The sequence below is a fragment of the Oncorhynchus masou genome, chromosome 20, assembly GCF_036934945.1.
Source record: "Oncorhynchus masou masou isolate Uvic2021 chromosome 20, UVic_Omas_1.1, whole genome shotgun sequence".
In the NCBI taxonomy this organism is placed as follows: domain Eukaryota; kingdom Metazoa; phylum Chordata; class Actinopteri; order Salmoniformes; family Salmonidae; genus Oncorhynchus; species Oncorhynchus masou.
This window is the reverse complement of record NC_088231.1, coordinates 9,983,296-10,003,597: the sequence shown is the minus strand read 5'-3', so window position 1 is coordinate 10,003,597 and position 20,302 is coordinate 9,983,296. Positions and strand designations below refer to the sequence as shown.

The following is a 20,302-nucleotide window of genomic DNA, read 5'->3' as shown; positions in this document are numbered from 1 at the left end:
GTACACTTCAAAATAGTTTAGTCAGGTTTGTCTGATGATGACTTAACTTATCATAGCGGACTCAAATTTACACACATCATATTTATGTCCACCATGATGGGTTTAACAACAATTAAGTAATTCTGTAATTACAGCATAGGACTCAAACGTAGTGGGGATGGGTAAATACTACATGTTAGAAAAGTGTTTGTCTGTGTGTACATACCCATGTCTAATCTGTATCACCTGGCTTTTAAAAAAAAAAATATTATTACCTTTATTTAACTAGACATGTCAGTTAGGAACAAATTCTTAATTTGAATGATGGAACAGTGGGTTAACTGCCTTGTTCAGGGACAGAACGACAGATTTTTACCTAGTCAGCTTGGGGATTCAATATTGTTACGGGCCCAACGCTCTAACCACTAGACTACCTGTCACTCCTCTTCCAGGAGGAGGAGCGTCCAGACGTGCTGCTGGTGAAGGGGGAGGGGTGTGAGGAGGGTCTGGGGAACCCTCAGGGGACCATGGTCATGGAGTACAACCAGACTACACCTGAATCCACAGAGTAGCCATCTGAGCAGCACAGGACCACACAGTCTCACTGAGGTGAGCCCACTGTGAACTACTGTCTGAATGGCATTGGGTCAGAGCCAATACAGGTCAATACAGTAAAGACAGGTGGGGATCCTAGATCAGCGCTCTTACTCTGAGACTGGATACGGGCCCAGGTCTTGATTAATTTGTTTTTAAGTGTGGGATAATGCCTTTGAATTATCAAACCATTAAATAGTATCAAGTAATCAAATCAACTAGCATGATTGTGTAAAACTCATAGCAATCCCTCATTGCCCAATCAGAAGATGCTCCATAGCAGGGTCCTCATATCTTTATTGATCCAACATCCTCTCACTCTGTATCTCTTACAGTCAGTAGACATGGAGTGTGCAAAGCTGTCATCAAGGCAAAGGGTCGCTACTTTGAAGAATCTCAAATATAACATATTTTGATTTGTTTAACACATGATACATGATTCTAAATGTATTATTTCATAGTTTTGATGTCTTCACTATTATTCTACAATGTAGAGAAATTAAGAAAAACCCTTTAATGAGTAGGTGTGGCCAAACTTGTGACTGGTACTGTATAGTATAATGAGGCAGAGTAGATGATACGGTGGTGGTTGGTGTGATGGTATCTGTATAAATGGTTCACTGGTGAAAAGTGACAACCCTGTCCTGTTGTTTGATGCAGGTATTTTACGAGGAAATTATAGTGCCTTAAAAAACCTTAGGGATAAGTGTCCCGTTGACGGGACAGTTGTAAATCATGCAGCTCCTTGTGTCACGTCACGATCGCAGATTTTAGAGAAACAACAAAACTCGATACAAGTGTCTTAAATCGGCTGAAAGCTTAAATTCTTGTTAATATAACTGCACTGTCCAATTTACAGTAGCTATTACTGCAAAAAAATGCCATGCTATTGTTTGAGGAGAGCTCCAAACAACAAAACACTTTTTTCACCGCGATAGGTTTGATAAATTCCCCTCTGAAGGTGAAATGTGAACTTACATTCTGAAATCTTGTTCTGATTTATTATCCAAAGGATCCCAGAGATAACATGAAGTGTCGTTTTGTTAGATAAAATCCTTTTTCATATCCTAAAAAAGGTCCATATAGCATGCATGATCGATTTTGTATTTCCACTTGTTCAATTTGCAAAGACAGGAATCTGTGAAAATCTAACCCTAAACGTTGTTTCAACCGGTCAAATCACGTTCGTATGTATTCCTCAGAGAACCTAGAAGGTAACCAGACTTCACTATATCATTAGGGGTATAGTATATCCTATAGGACACCAAATTTGGTCAGAGAGCTACGCCTTCATGGCTCGCAGATGACGGTCTTCATTTGATTGACTGTAGCTTTGTCAAATTAGCACCAATCGGGGTCAAACAAAGCTAGCTACATTGCCAATGAGCTGGGCTTTACGGGACTATCCGGAAGGAGACATTTGCGACAGCATGCTTTTTCCTTTTGGACAAAAATTGTAAGAATATTCAAAGTTATGAAGTTATGAAAACTGGTTGATGATATTTTTGATGATATTTGATGATATTCTGGCATAAAAATGTAATATGAATGCAAATGTCTCCTTTATGATTTGCCCAAATGTACCTGGGTAACTTCACACCAAATCTCTTGTAGTTAACTCATACTTCAAGTTATCCGTTTGCACATACACTGCTTCCATCTTGTGGACACCATCGGAATTACAAACAGAGTAATGGCTGGAACAGGGACCTTTGTATTCCAGTGTATTCTAACATTCATTTTATCAAAGTGAGTGTACCAGATTTACAAAAGATAGTGTTACCATAGTGAGAAAATGTATACTTCTTGTCACGTATCATTTTGTGAAATAAAAGTACTGCACTTCAAGTCCCTTATGTTAGAGTATGACCATTTTGTTGAAATTAAATACAAAATCAAATCTGTGCTGATAATAGATTATTTTTGGGGGAAAATAATGAGGGACTGAGTTTCCCTTATCTCAGGCAAACCAAAACATTACACTTCATTCATGAATCAACACAAGGATTTTTTTATAATAAACTACAATGGCTCCATATTATTAGGTACTTGAATCACAGTGTTAGCGATGGGCTTGACTGTGGTTAACATTTTATAATATCATGTCATGTTTGTGTGTACAGCAAAGAGTTTCTTATATAAACTGTCATGCTTTTCTGTTCAATGTGTGTTTACAGTCTACAGTCCATGAGGACCTGCTGATATCCGGTATTGATGACGGGAGAGACTGAACCTCTGAGGTGGATGATCATAAACCCTGGCCCCGGATCAGAACCCTGGATCAGGAGCCATTGCTCTTCCTTCCTGAGTCGGAACCAGGACCAAACCAAGAGGGACAGAGACGTCATGTAGATGGAATAAATTAAGTCTAATATTTTCTACTCTATTCTTGCTAACACACAGTTATTTCTAAACAATTCTGCTCTCAGCTTGAAAGATAGCAATCATAGGAGATTTTGTGTAAAAACCCTCTGAATTTGGCATTCCAGATTGTGTTCGTAATTTCAATCAATTGTTTATATTTTTAAATTAGGAATAGGCTACCTCATTTCAAAATAGGCCCTCACTGTCAACCATGTATGATAATTTGTCACATTATACCAAACATCATCTCCATGACAATAATTGAATTAATCTCAATCAGTTTAATGGGAATATGCATTTACACTGAACAAAAATATAAACGCAACATGTAAAGTGTTGGTCCCATGTTTCATGAGTTGATAAATATTCCAGAAATGTTACAATACGCACAAAAAGCTTATTTCTTTAAAATGATGTGCACAAATTTGTTTACATCCCTGTTAGTGAGCATGTCTACTTAGCCAAGATAATCCAGCCACCTGTCCAGTGTGGCATATCAAGAAGCCGATTAAACAGCATGATCATCACACAGGTGATGAGTGGCAGGTTGGCTGCACAGCCAAAGTCTCTAAAACAACATTAGAGGTGGCTTATGGTAGAGAAATTAACATTCAATTCCCTGGCAGACATTCCTGCAGTCAGAATGACAATTGCACGCCCCCTTACCTTGAGACATCTGTGGCATTGGGTTGTGTGACAAAACTGCACATTTTAGAGTGGCATTTTGTGGCATATTGTCTCCACAGACAACGTAACATGCCACTCTAAAATGTGCAGTTTTGTCACACAACACAATGCCACATATGCCTCACATTTAAGGGAGTTGTGTGGGCCCATGGTTGCTGATGTCAACGTTGTGAACCGAGTGCCCCATGGTGGCAGTGGGGTTATGGTATGAGCAGGTATATGCTATGGACAAGGAACACAATTGCATTTTATCATGATTTGAATGCACTGAGATACCGTAGAAGCTGTACACAATTCCTGGAAGCTGAAAATGTCCCCGTTCTTCCATGGCCTGCATATTCACCAGACATGTCACCCATTGAGCATGCTCTGGATCGACATATATGACAGCGTGTTCCAGTTCCCGCCAATATCCATCAACTTCGCACAGCCATTGAAGAGTGGGACAACATTCCACAGGCCCCAATCAACATTCTGATCAACTCTATGCAAAGGAGATGTCGCGCTGCAGTAGGCAAATGGTAGTAACACCAGATACCGACTGGTTTTCTGATCCACGCCCCTACCTTTTTTTTAATGTGACCAACAGATCTGTATTCCGAGTCATGTGACATCCATAGATTAGGGTCTAATGAATTAATTTCAATTGACTGATGTCCTTATATGAACTGTAACTCAGTCAAATCTTTGAAATTGTTTCATGTTGCGTTTATATTTTCGTTCAGTATATAGAGCAGTACCATGTTTCAAAGAACAGTGCGCGTACCTTCTTCATTTAACCACACCCTTTGAGTCATGACGCCAACCAATAAGATCATTTCATTTCAAGTGTAAACGGAAGTGAACAGTGATCAACAATTTCCCCGTTAGCGTTTTTATTTCGACGTTTATTAACACGCTGAACTCAAAATATGACAAATGTAACTGCACAGCATCAAACTTACCACAGGTAGTGTGTAATTCGCGTTGGAGACAGGACTTTGTTCATATGTTATCTTCGTAACACTAGTTTGCTAGTTGCTGACGTTAACAATGGCAAACTGTGACAGTGTGGTTTTTCACACTCAAATAGCCTCCATCATGGAGGTGCTAGCGAATGCAGCCGTTGCAGAGATCTGTAAACTCGTAGACGACGAATATGCAGTGTTTCGTTTGGAAATATCTCAAAGCCAGAAAGAAAACAGGGCATTGCAGAGGAAACTACAGCTACTTGAACTGAAGGTGGCACGGGAGCGCGTCCTCGCCAGTCCCAGTAGTGTCAAGATCCTCGACCGATACAGAGGAATGGCAAGAGGTATATTTGCAGTGCCTGTCGCCCCCATCCTCTGCACGCATGTTCAGATGTGTTACCCAGGATTGGGTCTTAGTTAGCCCATTCAAATACACGATAAAGGTTATTTAAGCAATAAGGCCCGAAGAGGTATGGTATATGGCCAATATACAACAGAGTGCCTGGATACAGCTCTTAGCCGTGGTATATTGGACATATATATCACAAACCCCCGAGGAGCCTTATTGCTATTATAAATTGGTTACCAACGTAATTAGAGCAGTACAACTAAATGTTTCATATAAGCAATATATTATTTTTCAAATATAAAATGTACACTTGCAAAGTTGCACCCGGATGTACTTTGAGAAACACAGGAAATGTGGAATGGTCCAATGGAAATGCGAGCGCAAGGTGAGAGGATATGTCGTAGCCGAGGCAGTGTTTGAAAACAGCCAGGTGCAACTTGCTAAACTGTGCACAGTAAGTGTATATTTTTTATTTGAAATATTATTTCTCGCATAAATTTAAGTTAAATGTTTCCAAAAATATATCAAGTGAGGCGCATTTGCGTTTAGAGAGTGTCTAGATTAAACAGCATCGAGATTATAGTTCACGAGGGAGCTCTGAGGGTCAGGTCTTGACATGTTCCTGAATAACATAGCAACACCTGAGGGAATGGCATCTAAAACAATTGCAAAATCTTTAGGTGTTACAGGGACCTTGTAAAGTGATAAGAATTCTTTATAACTGAGTAAAAGACCCTCTGCATTTACCAGTTGGCTCACCAATAGGATATTATTTCGGAACCAATATTCTAAAAACAGAGAGGTATTTTTATACAATATATCCAGATTATTCCATATAATTGTAATGTGATATTGTACCCCTAGCTCGATTGTCTATTGTGTGTAATCTATGTATGCTTGTGTTCCCTCATGTGCTTTATGTATTGATTTGATATTAATAAAATATTATATTTTTTGTTTTTAAGTTCACGAGGGAGCAAACTGGGGTCAGTACCATCAACTGAAAACAGGGGGGGGGGGTGCTGTAAACTGGGTATACCCCACTTGGGATCCATGAGAGCTTGTTCTTGGATAGTAGGCAATAATTCACTGGATTAATTTACTTAGTTATATCAGTCGGGCTCTACTAAGCACCTCTTTTCCCACAATAACTCTCAGGGGAAGGACATCTCACTGGAGGCCACAGGAGCTTTGTGAAGCGAGCGGGACACAACACATGGATAGATGACCAACCAATCACTGTTGATGAGGGGAGTGGAACCTCAACCCAGCACGTTATCTTGATAGAGGTTAGTGTGGCCAGTTTATTTCAGAAAGGCTACCCTCAGCTAGAGATGGGCATGGTTATTTGAATATCCAAACGGATGTTAGTATTCGATTATTAGGGAGATTCATTTAAGATTTTTTTTAAGGCGGTGTCTATAATTAAATAATGATCTATGTGACACTGCTACATAGCCTACAAGGATAGATCATTACATTCAACGTTTTATTAAAACTGTTATGTCAGAGTGCCTCATGAAAAAGACTGCACTGGTAGCTTACACACATTTCACACTGGTGTAGCTTGTTATTGTCGGTCAATCAAGAGGAACCATGTGTAGTAAGTGAAGTTGGAGCTTTCTACTCAATGCAAAAGGGAATTAAAGTTACGGAATTAGGCTGGCTAGATGAGATGTAGGCTACAATGATCAACCAACAGCTCCTGTTTCATATGAATGGAGTTGTAAACAAGAATGGGAAGCACAGCAAAATAGCCCCAATTTGCCTTGCTAATTTAGCTTCTTTTTTTTACAATGATGCAGTCATTACATGCACTACAGGATGGCATGACAGAAACTTTGGCAACACACAAGTTTCTCTCACTAGCACGAGTTGGTTTGGCTACTTTCTCTTTCTCCCTCAGTGCTACACACACCGGACCCTGCTCTTCTCTCACCCTTAGCATAGCGCACCTTCTCTCAAATCTCCATTGAAGTAAACCAATAAAAATACATTCTTTAAAACGCATGAATCCGGATATCCTAAAAATATAATATTATTAAAATAGTGAAATCATTTCAAATGCCCATCACTACCCTAAGCTATTCACTTAAAAATATATATATATTAATCTTTTTTTTAACTAGGCAAGTTAAGAACAAATTCTTATTTACAATGACAGCCTACCAAAAGCCTCCTGCAAGGAAGGGGGCTGGGATATAAAATAAATATAGGACAAAATACACATCACGACAAGAGACAACACTACATAAAGAGAGACCTAAGACGACAACATAGCATGGCAGCAACACAACATGACAACAACATGGTACAAACATTATTGGGCACAGACAACAGCACAAAGGTCAAGAAGGTACAGACAACAATACATCACACAAAGCAGCCACAATTGTCAGTGTCCATGATGTTATCTTTGAATGAAGAATTGAGTTAACTGTCCAGTTCGAATATTTGTTGCCGCTCGTTCCAGTCAGTAGCTGCAGCGAACTGAAATGTACATCCACATTTATCTGCCATAACCCCCAGAGATCCATACATTTTGACATAAAAAATAAAAATAAATGCATTTGGGGTGCAAAAACAAATAAAAAAGTTATATTCATATTTTTCTATTGTATGTGATCTGTAGTGGCCATTTATGACTCAATTGATAGTAAATATGAACAGACAATATTTATTAACAAGCTCTTATTTAGATCTTATCATGTGAAAATTATTCCACTGCTCTGAAAACTTTCACTATTCCTGACCTGTTAGAAACAATTTGAATATCAAACTCAAATTATAATTACACAATTACACACAAGAAAGAAAGAATTATGAAGGTGGCACCTCTCATAGGTACAACAGGACCTGACACAGTGGCATGTATGGCCTTAGCGATACAATCAAAAACTAATGTCCATTAAAGATCATAAAAATGAATTGCTGGGTCTCAGGAGGGTATGGGAGCTTGTGAGACTTTCCTACGATGTTGTTATCCAATTAGACTCCTGTACCACCTCTCTTCTTGTCAGTCTGCAGATGCAGAGGCTGCAGGTCCTGGAGGATCGTCTCTGGTCAAGCAGGAGAAAACTGAAAGAGAGGACCCACCACACAGAAGCGAGACACAGACTGGAGCTGCCACGGTAGCCACAGAGGACCCAGCGCTGCCCAGGATCCGAGGCAGCATCGGGTCAGTGGAACACCGAACACCGTCAGAGATCAACACTGAGACTTTAACTGAAACACACAGGCTCTTACACACAGGATATGACCACAGATCAGACCCAGAGAGACTGGGCTGTCCTCCTGCTCCCGGCTCAGAGTACTTACCGGTATTTCGCCAGAGGACAGTTTATTCCCATGGAGATGTTGGTGACGCTCTAGACACTGGCGGTGAGGATCTGTCTTGTTCTTACACTACAGAGATGGACGCTAGCAACATATCCTTGGGCTTAGAGACACAGACCGATCTGTCTAGAGCGGACTGGAACCGGTACAGTAGTAGTGTATACTCTGAAGGGTGCCAGGACAAGAAAGTGGAGGTTATGGTGGTAGATGAGGTGACTGTGAAAGTGGAGGGCGACGTTCCTCCCACATGGAATGCAGATGGTCACCTAGGAGACGGACAGTCCCAGGGTAGAGATTTCTTAGATTACAGGGAACGCTTAGAGACCAATCCAAATGTTGCAATCCAATCCCCTTTACATTCGCTCAGGGATCGCGACCCAGTGTCCACGTTGATGGAGCCTTCCGATTCACAAGGCCGCATCCTTTTCGATCAGGTATTGAACTCAAACGACAGAGCAAGAGCCCAGGCTCAGGGAGAGGGAGCCACATCAGGTAATGGTAAAGAGAAACGGTTCCTCTGCATGTTCTGTAATAAAGGATTCAGCTGCCTCCAGAAGGTGGAGATGCACCAGAGGGTCCACACAGGGGTAAAACCCTACAGCTGTACACAATGTCATATGCGCTTCGCCCAGGCTCGTGACCTCAAGAGACACCAGAGGGTCCACACAGGGGAGAAACCCTACAGCTGCCCCCAGTGTGAGAAGAGGTTCTCCCGCCAGGACAATCTGAAGATACACCTGAAGGTACACACAGGAGAGAAGCAGTTTGCTTGTACGCAATGCGGGAAGAAGTTCACAGAGGGGAGCTACCTCAGGATACACCAGCAGAAAAACCATCCCACTCTATTAACATAAAGTAATCATTCCACTTGATAGCTTCTGAAGTTTAGATCAAAACCTGCATTAAAGGGTAGGTAGCATAAACATAACTGAATGTAACATGGATTTGCATTAGTATACACATCAAAGGTCCCAATGCAAAGTTACCTCACTTTTCAATTTTTCGAGTTATTACATAAACCCCATAAAAATGCCGAAGTCATCCTGGAAGATGTTTTCGTGGGGTGTGACGTAATATAGAAGCCCCAGGAAAGCCAGCCTATTCCCTATAAATGTAAACTCCAACAGAAATAACTTTATATTAAACAATAATGTTTACACTCATTACTACTGGTTTCAATTACATTTACTTTATGAATGTATTATTACAAATCAGCTTGCAAGGTTGCTAGCCAACTAGCCTGCTAACGTCAGTGGTGTAAAGTACTACTTAGGTAGTTTTCGGGGTATCTGTACTTTACATTTTGGACAACTTATAATGTACTTTTTACTCCAAACATTTTCACTGAAACCAAAAGGTATGTTACATTTTGAATGCTTAGCAGGAGAGGAAAATGGTCCAATTCACACACTTATCAAGAGAACATCCCTGGTCATCCCTACTGCCTCTGATCTTGTGGACTCACTAAACACGAATGCTTTGTTTTTGAATTATGTCTTATGAAGAGTGCCCCTGGCTATCTGTAAAAAAATTAAATCAAATGCCGTCTGGTTTGCTTAATACTTTGATACTTAGGTATATTTCAGCAATTACATTTACTTTTGATACTTAAGTATATTTAATACCAAATATTTTTTTAACTTTTACTCCGTAGTATTTTACTGGGTGACCTTCACTTTTACTTCAGTCATTTTCTATTAAGGTATCTTTACTTTTACTCAAGTGTGACAATTGGTTACTTATTCCACTACTGGCTAACGTTAGCACTGCATGAGTCAGCCAGTTGCTATCAACACCTAACTTCCAGCTACATTAATGTAGACCAAAGTTTTGGGAAAGCATAATGCCATCTAACCAGTTATCAAATAATGTTGCCAGTTTATGCAGCAGTGGAGGCTTGTTTGAGGAGGAAATGGAGGACCATCCTCAGTGAAATTTCATAAAAATCCAAATTGTGAAACATTAAGTTATTTTTTTAGATAAAACAATACTAAATATATTGAGATAACTTGCACTAACTGGACAAAAATATAGTTAATACCAAGAAAAGTATTTATAAATCTACCTCCTCCTGTAATTTGAAGGCCAGCATCCCGGAGTCGGCTCTTCACTGTTGATGTTGAGACTGGCTTCTGTTTCATGACACTCTAATGTACTTGTACTCTTGCTCAGTTGTGCACCGGGGCCTCCCACTCTTCTTTCTATTCTATTTAAAGCCTGTTTGTGCTGTTCTGTGAAGGGAGTAGTACACAGCGTTGTACGAGATCTTCCATTTTTTGGCAATTTCCCGCATGGAATAGCCTTAATTTCTCAGAACAATAATAGACTGACGAGTTTCAGAAGAAAGTTCTTTGTTTCTGGCCGCTTTGAGCCTGTAATCGAAGCCACATGCCGATGCTCCAGATACTCAACTAGTCTAAAGAAGGCCAGTTTTATTGCTTCTTTAATCAGAACAGTTTTCAGCTGTGCTAACATAATTGCAAAAGGGTTTTCTTATGATCAATTGCCTTTTTAAAATGATAAACTTGGATTAGCTAACACAACGTGCCATTGGACACCTATGTACACCTATGTAGATATTCCATTAAAAATCACCCGTTTCCAGCAACAAAAGTCATTTACTACATTAACAATGTCAACACTGTATTTCTGATCAATTTGATATTATTTTAATGGACAAAAATGTGCTTTTCTTTCAAAAACAAGGACATTTCTAAGTGACCCCAAACATAAACAGTAGTGTAATTTCTTCCTCCTACCCACATAATGTCAAGCTTGATTAACAACCCCTCCTTCCACATAACATACGCTTTCTCCACATCAAAAAAGACAGCTACTACAGTCTCCTTGTTCACCTGAGACTTCCTGACCTCTGCTTCTAAGTAGAGCACTGGATCCATAGTTCCCCTTCCTGAACCCACTCTGATGTGGCAATCGTAGCCCCCTGCTCTCCCGGAAGTAAGTTAGCCTCTGTAATCATATGTTCCATAATCTTACATACATATGATGTTAAAGCTATTGGCCGATAGCTTGTTGGGTCCTTCCCTGGCTTCCGGATTGGTACCACTACTGCCTCCTTCCAACTGCCTGGTAGTTTCCCCTCCTCCCACACTGTGGAGAAGGCACAAAAAAAACTATTCCCCCTCAGGAGACTGAAAAGATTTGGCATGGGTCCTCAGATCCTCAAAAGGTTTTACAGCTGAACCATCGAGAGCATCCTGACGGGTTGCATCACTCCCTGGTATGGCAACTGCTAAGCCTCCGACCACAAGGCACTACAGAGGGTAGCGCGTACAGCCCAGTACATCACCGGGGCCAACCAGGACCTCTATACCAGGCGGTGTCAGATGAAGGCCCTAAGAATTGTCAGACTCCAGCCAAGTCTATGTCCAAGAGGCTCCTCAATAGCTTCTACCCCCAAGCCATAAGCCTCATGAACAGCTAATCAAATGGCTACCCAGACTATTGGCATTGCCCCCCCCGGAACGCTTCTGCTACTCTGTTATTCTCTATGTATAGTAACTTTAATAACTGTACCTACATGTACATGTTACCTCGACACCGGTATCCCTGCACATTGACTCTGTACCGGTAACCCCTGTATATAGCCCCGCTATTGTTATTTACCGCTGCTCTTTAATAATTTGTTATTCTTCTCTTTTTGGGGGTATTTTCTTAACCGCATTGTTGGTTAAGGGCTTGTAAGGTCTACCTACACCTGTTGTATTCAGCGCATGTGACAAATTAAATTTGATTTTGTTGTACAACACCAAAACCTTAGCCAGTGCCTCATCACTAAGATGGGACAACTTAACATAGCACACCTCATCTTTCCCAGTTGAAGTTAACCCAGCCTTACCTATTGTCCTTTTCATCTCTGCCATGGTAAATGGTGCATTCAATGCATCCTTTACATCCTCCCTCATATCCAGCACTCCAGGATATTCCTCTCTTGTTCTCTCTCTCTCCCCCCCTGCCCATCCTCTGACAAATTTGCCAAGCTAAATGGAAACTCCTCTGGAAAGCATGGAGACAGATTAAATAAATTATGAACTTCACATGGTGGTGAATGTGCAAGATACTCCTTTCCAATAAATATCGAGGGTCTTATTCTGGTGACACGATTGATGCTTGGCTGCCGTTTGACAAATAATATCGCTCTTATCCATAATAATCTCATAATGTAGATAGCCAACCTCCACTGTATGTGCGAGCTGTAAGCTAGAGCGAATATGCCAAGACCAGAGTGGGCACATTTACTATTTTAACAGTTGTGACAAAACCATCAGTAGAGTTGAAAATGTGATGGAAACACATTTAACTTGTATTTATTTGTATTCGGTACATGGGAATTTAACAGCAAAAGTTATTTTTTCATCTGCAAAAAGACTGATGGAAACGTATCACCGGTGGGAAAATGCGCATATTGTTTCATGCAGATTGTATATTCGTAATGAAAATCTGTCTCAAATTGAATGGAAACCTACCTAATGTCTAGGAGTGCAGTGATGCATAACATATTTTGGAATGCTGTTCCTTTCATTCAAGGTTTACAAATGCTATCATCTAATTTCCCCATCAATCTTCCTAGGCCGATCCACTATTTAAACTTACAGGCTGCAAGTAAATGAAGGACTTTCTGGTCTCAGTGAAGCTTGGTCGCGAATGTCTTCCTGCCTAGCTGGTAGACTGGCAGAAGTCTTAAAGCGATGTCACCTTGTGTATCTGGAGAGAAGAATGTTTAGTGAATAACTTGATTGTTTCAGGCAAAACAAATGAATGAGCATCTGACGCACCACTAGCTGGGTATTTTCAAACTAGATTTGCACTTCGAAGAGAAGATCTTGGTCCTGCTTCTCTCGGTTGGCGAAGCAAAGTTTTTTTGTTTTTGTCCTTGAAGATCGCTACTACTTATGAATGGACGGAATAGCAGCGGAATAGCCTCAATTAGCCTTGCTACTTTAGCTAGCTAACTTAGGTGTCTACTGTAGCTAGATAGCTAGCTTCTTTACAATGATGTAAAGCCATGCACTACAGGATGCCAAATCTTTCCAGCTGATGAGTTTTAGTTAGGTAAGATTTAATGTTTTTTTTGTTGCTATGGTTATTAATTATACTGCACTGATAGAGCGTAAATCCCAGAAAACAGATTTGACAGTGGCAGCAGCAGAGATATGAGTGTAAGAGATTTTAGAGCAGAAGATCTAAAGGGGGTTTTAAGAAAGGGGTCTGTCCCATCCTCCCAGTTGTCCTGGAGTAAGATCTGGGAGGACTAGAGTACTGGGATAGGGGTGGTGAGTTTTTTGGGATATAGTGGTGTATAAAATGCGTGGGTTAGATGGTGGTGCAATTTATTTTCTCCATTTCCCCTTATTTTTTTTGTGACAATGTGCAATTCACACTCCGACCTGTGAAAGGAAACAATAACCAACACAGCGTCCAGTCTACCGGAAACTCACACGAAGAAGTAAACAGAAAGTGAACAGTGACAAAGAACAATTTCCACTTTAGCATTCATTGTTATTTATACTTGTGTTAACACCCTGAAACTCAAAATATGACTGATTTAACTGGACAGCATCACATACTTACAGCGTGTAGTGTTTAATAAGCGTTGGAGACGTGATCTCGGTAACGCTAGTGAACAATGGATAACCGTATGGTTTTTCACACTCAAATAGCCTCCGTCATGGAGGTGTTAGCGAATGCAGCTGTAGCTGAGCTCTGTAAACTCGTAGACGACGACTATGCAGTGTTTCGTTTGGAAATAACGCAAAGCCAGAAAGAAAACAGGGTTTTGCGAAGGAAACTACTGGAACTGAAGGTGGCAAGGGAGCGCGCAGAGAGGACAACGCGGGAGCGCGTCCTCGCCAGCCGTGTCAAGATCCCAGACCGAAACAGAGAAATGTCAAGAGGTACAGTTTGCATACCAGTGTGTGGTGAACAACATTAGCGTGCAAAACAATAGTGGAATCGGCGGATCGCATTCAAATAAAAGTAACCCATTCAAACGGATAAAAATAGTGGAATCATGCCACAATAGATAATGCTATACCAGGTTGTAATGTTATGATAATTTGACAAAGTACAAATCTGTTGAAATCGCACTGGATGTATAGACTACAGAATTAAATTGGGGCGTTATTATATTGCAGTGTACATACAGCCTTACTTCTGGATTCTGGGTCCATGAAATGGGGTACCAGCCTACTCGGTGATACCCACAGATTACAATTGTGAAGAGTTTGCAGAAATATTAGAGTTGTAGATCTTATTGTTGAACTGTGGAAAATCACTTCACTATTCAGCCTCTCCCAGAAGGTGGTGCACAATTGGCCCAGCATCATATTCTAACCAGATTGTTCATGTTCTGCATTTCCTATTATTTACTCAATGAAAACAATGTGATGCATGGAACATAATACATTGATCAATAAATAGTATATCAGGAAGTTATGAAAGTGTTACCTTACATCCCTGCCAATTCTAGACAGTATCAATAGTGTACAAAATACCATTGACAGTACCTAACCACCTCTTTTCCCCCAGTCACTGTTTCAGGTGAAGGACGTCTCACTGGAGGGCACAGGAGCTTTGTGAAGGCAGCGAGACACAATACTTGGAGAGATGACCAACCAATCACTGTTGAGGGGAGTGGAACCTCAACCCAGCACGTTATCGTAATAGAGGTTAGTGTAATAGTGTTGCATTAAAAATTACAATCCCTTTGAAAATCAAATGTGGCCGTTTACTACCGGAAGGCTCTCCTCAGCTATTCACTTGCTTACATGTACATCCTTATATATTTGCCATAGGGGAGCTTGTGAGACTTCCCTACGACATTGTTATCCAATTCAACTCATGTACCGGTAATAAACTCTCTTCTTGTGTCAGTCTGCAGATGCAGAGGCTGCAGGCCCTGGGGTCAAGCAGGAGAGGTCTGAAGGAGAGAAGGACCCACAGCACAGCAGAGCCATCCAGACTGGAGCGCCCCCTGTAAGCATAGAGGACCCCACCAGTGCCCCAACATCTCCCAGGAACCGACCCAGCGTCAGGGAGGTCAGCGGAACACAGAACGCCGTCCTCAAGTCAGAGACCGACACCAAGACTTTAAATTTAACACACAGGCTCTTACACACAGGTTTTGACCACAGATCAGACCCGGGGAGACTGGGCTGTCCTCCTGCTCCCGGTTCAGAGTACTTACCGGTATTTCACCAGAGCCAGAGGATGGTTCATTGCCGTGGAGTTGACTCGATAGACACTAGTGGTGATGATCCGTCTTGTTCTTACACTACAGAGACGGACCCTGGCAACATGACCTTGGGTTTAGAGACACAGACTGATCTGTCTAGAGGGGACTGGAACCGGTATAGTAGTAGTGTATACTCTGAAGGGTGCCTAGCTAAGAAAGGGGAGGTTATAGTGATAGATGAGGTGAAAGTGGAGGGTGTCGTTCCTCCCACATGGATTGCAGATAGTCACCTAGGAAACAGACACTCACAAGGCAGAGATTTCTTATATTACAGGGAAAGCTTAGAGACACATCCAAATGTTGAGACCCACTCCCCTACACACACATTCAGGGAATGCGACTCAGTGTCCACGTCGATGAGTCCTTCCGATTCACAGATATTGAACTCAAAGGGCCAAAGGGCCAAGGCTCGGGGAGCAATATCAGGCAATAGTAAAGAGAAACGGTTCCTCTGCATGTTCTGTAAGAAAGGCTTCAGCTGCTCCCAGAATGTGGAAATCCACCAGAGAATCCACACAGGAGAGAAACCCTACAGCTGCCCCCAATGTCACATGTGCTTCGCTCAGTCTGGCAGCCTGAAGAGGCACCAAAGGGTCCACACAGGGGAGAAACCCTACAGCTGCCCACAGTGCGAGAAGAGGTTCTCCCGCCAACACCTGCTGAAGACGCACCTGAAGATCCACACAGGAGAGAGGCCATAGCGCCTGTACGCACTGCAGGAAGAGATTCCCAGAGAGGAGCTACCTCAGGATACACCAGCAGAAAAAACATTCCACACTATAACATAGAAAGTTTGTTTAGATCAAACCCTGCAATGAAGGTTAGACACAGCGAGATGCACAAAGTAAACAGCAGTAGTGGGTCAATTTCTACAACAACTAAGAGCGTTGAAGCACAAGGCTAAATTTCTGATGTTTTGGTCCTGCGGCTACCATGTTGTAGCAGCGTGAAGCGAACTCATGTACATGCGCAGATACTGTGTGACTGTGAAAGCAAAGTCTAGCATCACGCTCATCACAATATCTGGGGTTCTGCTCGTGGCAACCTCATAACGCTGAGTCTTCCTTTAAAGACAAAGGTTAATTTTCATTGTTGTCAGAATAACATTTCAGTGTTGCATATTCCTGGGTAGAATATTGCATTTAGGCATTGTGTGATACACATAATTACATTGCCTTCAGAAAGTATTCACACCAGTTGACGTTTTCCTCATTTTGTTGTGTTACTGGCCTACGCACAATATCCCATGATGTCAAAGTGGAATTATGTTTTTAGACATTTTTTACAAATTAATAAAAAAATTAAAAGCTGAAATGTCTTGAGGCCGTAAGTATTCAACCCCTTTGTTATGGCAAGCCTAAATAAGTTCAGGAGTAAAAACGTCACTTAAGTTGCATAGTTAACATGATTTTTGAATGACTACCTCATCTCTGTACCCCATACCTACAGATATATGTAAGGTCCCTCAGTCGAGCAGTGAATTTCAAACACAGATTCAAGACCAGGTAGATTTCCAATGCCTCTGAATGAAGGGCACCTATTGGTAGATAGGTAAAATAAAAAAGCAGGCATTGAATATCCCTTTGAAAATGGTGTAGTTATTAATTACACTTTGGATGGTATATCAATACACCCAGTTACTACAAAGATACAGAAGCCCTTCCTAACTCTGTTGCCGGAAAGGAAGGAAACCACTCAGGGATTTCACCATGAGGCCAATGGTGACTTTAAAACAGTTACAGAGTTTAATGGCTGTGATAGGAGAAAACTCAGGATGAATCAAGAACTTTGTAGTTACTCTACAACACTAACCTAATTGACAGAGTGAAAAGAAGGAAGCCTGTACAGAAGAAAAATATTTTTTTTAAATATTTTTAAAAAAAACCCCCAAAGGCACTAAAGTAAAACTGCAAAAAATGTAGCAAAGAAATTAACTTTATGTCCGAAATACAAAGCGTTGTTTGGGGCAAACCAACACATCAGTGAGTATGACTCTTCATATTTTCAAGCATGGTGGTGGCTGCATCAAGTTATGGGTGTGCTTGTCATTGGCAAGGACTAGGGAGTTTTTTTTTAATCATAAAAATAAACGAAAAAGCTAAGCACAGGCAAAATCCAAGAGGAAAACCTGGGTCAGTCTGCTTTCCAATAGACACTGGGAGATTAATTCACCTTTCAGCAGGACAATTACCTAAAACACAAGACCAAATATACACTGGCGTTGCATACCAAGACAACATTGAATGTTCCTGAGTGGCTTAGTATCAGTTTTGACTTAAAAAAAAAAAAAGTAAGAATAATGTGTAAATATTGTACAATCCAGGTGTACAAAGCTCGTAATAAGGACTTACCCACAAAGACTCACAGCTGTAAATCGCTGTCAAAGGGGATTCTAACATGTTTTGACTCGGGTTGAATACTTATAATCAAGATGTTGTTTTTTTACAAATGTATAATTTTTCTTCCACTTTCAGAGTATTTTGTGTAGATCGTTGACCAAAAATTAAATCAATTTTAATCCCACTTTGTAACACCACAAAATGTGGATAAAGGGGTGTGAAGGCCGCACTTAATTTTTATATTGTGCTTGCACTGTGTAGACTGCTGTTCAAATGCCGTTGAAATACCCCAAAAATTCCTGAGACACTTTTAATGAGAACCTCTCTGGGCAACCCGACACGCAAGCGTCCCACCTTGCCAACAATAAATGCAAATGCACTACGCCAAATGCTAATAGCACTCGTTAAAACTCAAACGTTCATTAAAACTCACATGCAGGGTACTCAATTGAAGCTACACTCGTTGTGAATCTAGCCAACAAGTCAGATTTTTAAAATGCTTTTCAGCGAAAGAATGAGAAGCTATTATCTGATAGCATGCAACACCCCGAAATACCAGAAGGGGACGTAAACAAAATAATTAGCGTAGCCGGCGCTACACAAAACGCAGAAATAAAATATAAAACATTCATTACCTTTGACGAGCTTCTTTGTTGGCACTCCTATATGTCCCATAAACATCACAATTGGGTCTTTTTTTCAATTAAATCGGTCCTTGTATACCCAAAATGTCCATTTATGAAGACTGTCAGATCTAGGAAAAACACAGTTTTTAAACGCAACGTTATTTTTTACAATTAAAAAAGTTGCCTATAAACTTTGACAAAACACTTAGGTAACTTTAGGTATTAGTAAACGTTAATAAACTATCAAATTGATCACGGAGCGATCTGTATACAATAGCAACAAGTTTGGAAAACGTAGTCCACTTTCCCCCTTCCATTTTTTCCTGCTGTGTACCCGACGAAAGGAAGTGCCTATTACTCATATGACATATGAATTCACAACACTGGCGACATCGTGTGGAAGATGTAGGAACTGTAAGCCCATCCTTATCTATTATGCCTTGCAATAGACAATACAGAGACTGGCGGATTGATTTTTTCTTCGTCGATTTTGTGATCAGGTTTCCTTGCGATTTTGACCACGAAACACGCTCTGTTATAGTCACAGACATCATTGAACCAGTTTTAGAAACTTCAGAGTGTTTTCTATGCACACATACTAATCATATGCATATACTATATTCCTGGCATGAGTAGCAGGACGTTGAAATGTTGCGCGATTTTTAACAGAATGTTGAAAAAAGTAGCCCGATCTCTAACAGAAAATTAATGCAGATTTGTTGTTGAGACGTGTGGTTTTCATATGGTGTATTTAAAACTTGTTTCTGTTTAATAAACACAAAATTGGACTTTACATTCTAAGACATTCATTGAGACTCTCTTTAGTATAAATCTGATCTCACCCTATTCTGCATACACCCAACATCACTTTATTACCAATATACACTTACTAAATACACCTACACACCTACTGTACACGTCAAAATAGTTTAGTCAGGTTTGTCTGATGATGACTTTACTTATTATAGCTGACTTGATTTTACCTACGTATTTATGTCCACTATGATGGGTTGAAATGAAATTGTAACTACAGTATAGGACTCAAACATAGTGGGGATGGGTAAACACTCCATGTTGAAAGTGTGTTTATTATCTGTGTGTACATACCTGAGGGAGTGTATGTCTGTGTAATCTGTATCACCTTTCATCCAGGAGGAGGAGGGTCCAGAGGTGCTGCTGGTGAAGGAGGAGTGGTATGAGGAGGGTCTGGGGGACCCTGAGGGGACCATGGTCATGGAGGACAACCATACGACACCTCCTGAACCCACAGAGGAACCAGCTGAGCAACACATGACCACACACAGTCTCACTGAGGTGAGCCCACTGTGAACTACTGTCTATATGGTATTAGGTCAGAGCTCGTATCCACAAAGCCTCAGAGTAGGAGTGCTGATCTCGGATCAGTTTTGCCTTTTAGATCAAAATGAATAAGATTATATGTAAATATCCTAGATCAGCAATCCTACTCTGAGATTGTTTTGTGGATACGGGCCCAGCTATTGATTAATTTTGTCTTAATTTTTGGACCATGCCTTTGAATTATCAAACCATTTTTATTTAACTAGACAAGTTATTTAAGAAAAAATTCTTATTTTACGACACCCTACCCCGGCCAAACCCTACCCTAACCCAGACGACGCTGGGCCAATTGTGCGCCGCACCTATGGGACCCCCGATCACAGCCAGTTGTGAAACAGCCTGGGATCGAACCAGGGTCTGTAGTGATGCCTCTAGCACTGAGATGCAGTTCCTTAGACCACTGCAACACTTGTGAACCATTAAAGAGTGTAAAGTAATCAAATCAACTAACACTTTTGCATAGT

The 20,302-nt window shown here is 40.9% G+C and overlaps 2 protein-coding genes and 1 long non-coding RNA gene across 4 annotated transcripts; 2 read left to right on the top strand and 1 right to left on the bottom strand.

Annotated features, from left to right (window-relative positions):
• The first annotated feature begins 4,656 nt into the window (after positions 1 to 4,656).
• LOC135506910 (zinc finger protein with KRAB and SCAN domains 3-like) lies at positions 4,657 to 11,930 on the top strand. Its single transcript, XM_064926339.1, has 3 exons — positions 4,657 to 4,918; positions 6,082 to 6,212; positions 7,944 to 11,930. Exons 1-3 carry the CDS (start codon positions 4,657 to 4,659, stop codon positions 9,111 to 9,113), a joined length of 1,563 nt encoding a protein of 520 aa, XP_064782411.1. The 3' UTR covers positions 9,114 to 11,930.
• On the bottom strand, positions 11,795 to 13,941 carry LOC135506917 (uncharacterized). The gene is made up of 3 exons (XR_010450577.1): positions 13,852 to 13,941; positions 12,874 to 12,984; positions 11,795 to 12,276 (listed from the first exon to the last, which is right to left on the bottom strand). It is a non-coding gene; the product is annotated as an uncharacterized LOC135506917 (long non-coding RNA).
• Positions 13,508 to 19,267, top strand: LOC135506913 (protein glass-like). 2 transcript variants are annotated; one of them, XM_064926344.1, is made up of 4 exons: positions 13,546 to 14,174; positions 14,809 to 14,948; positions 15,154 to 15,318; positions 15,401 to 19,267. In XM_064926344.1, exons 1-4 carry the CDS (start codon positions 13,907 to 13,909, stop codon positions 15,518 to 15,520), a joined length of 693 nt encoding a protein of 230 aa, XP_064782416.1. In that variant the 5' UTR covers positions 13,546 to 13,906; the 3' UTR covers positions 15,521 to 19,267. The 2 variants fall into 2 exon arrangements, with proteins under 2 accessions (XP_064782415.1, XP_064782416.1); XM_064926343.1 differs by having other exon boundaries at positions 13,508 to 14,174; positions 15,154 to 19,267.
• The last annotated feature ends 1,035 nt before the right edge of the window (positions 19,268 to 20,302 follow it).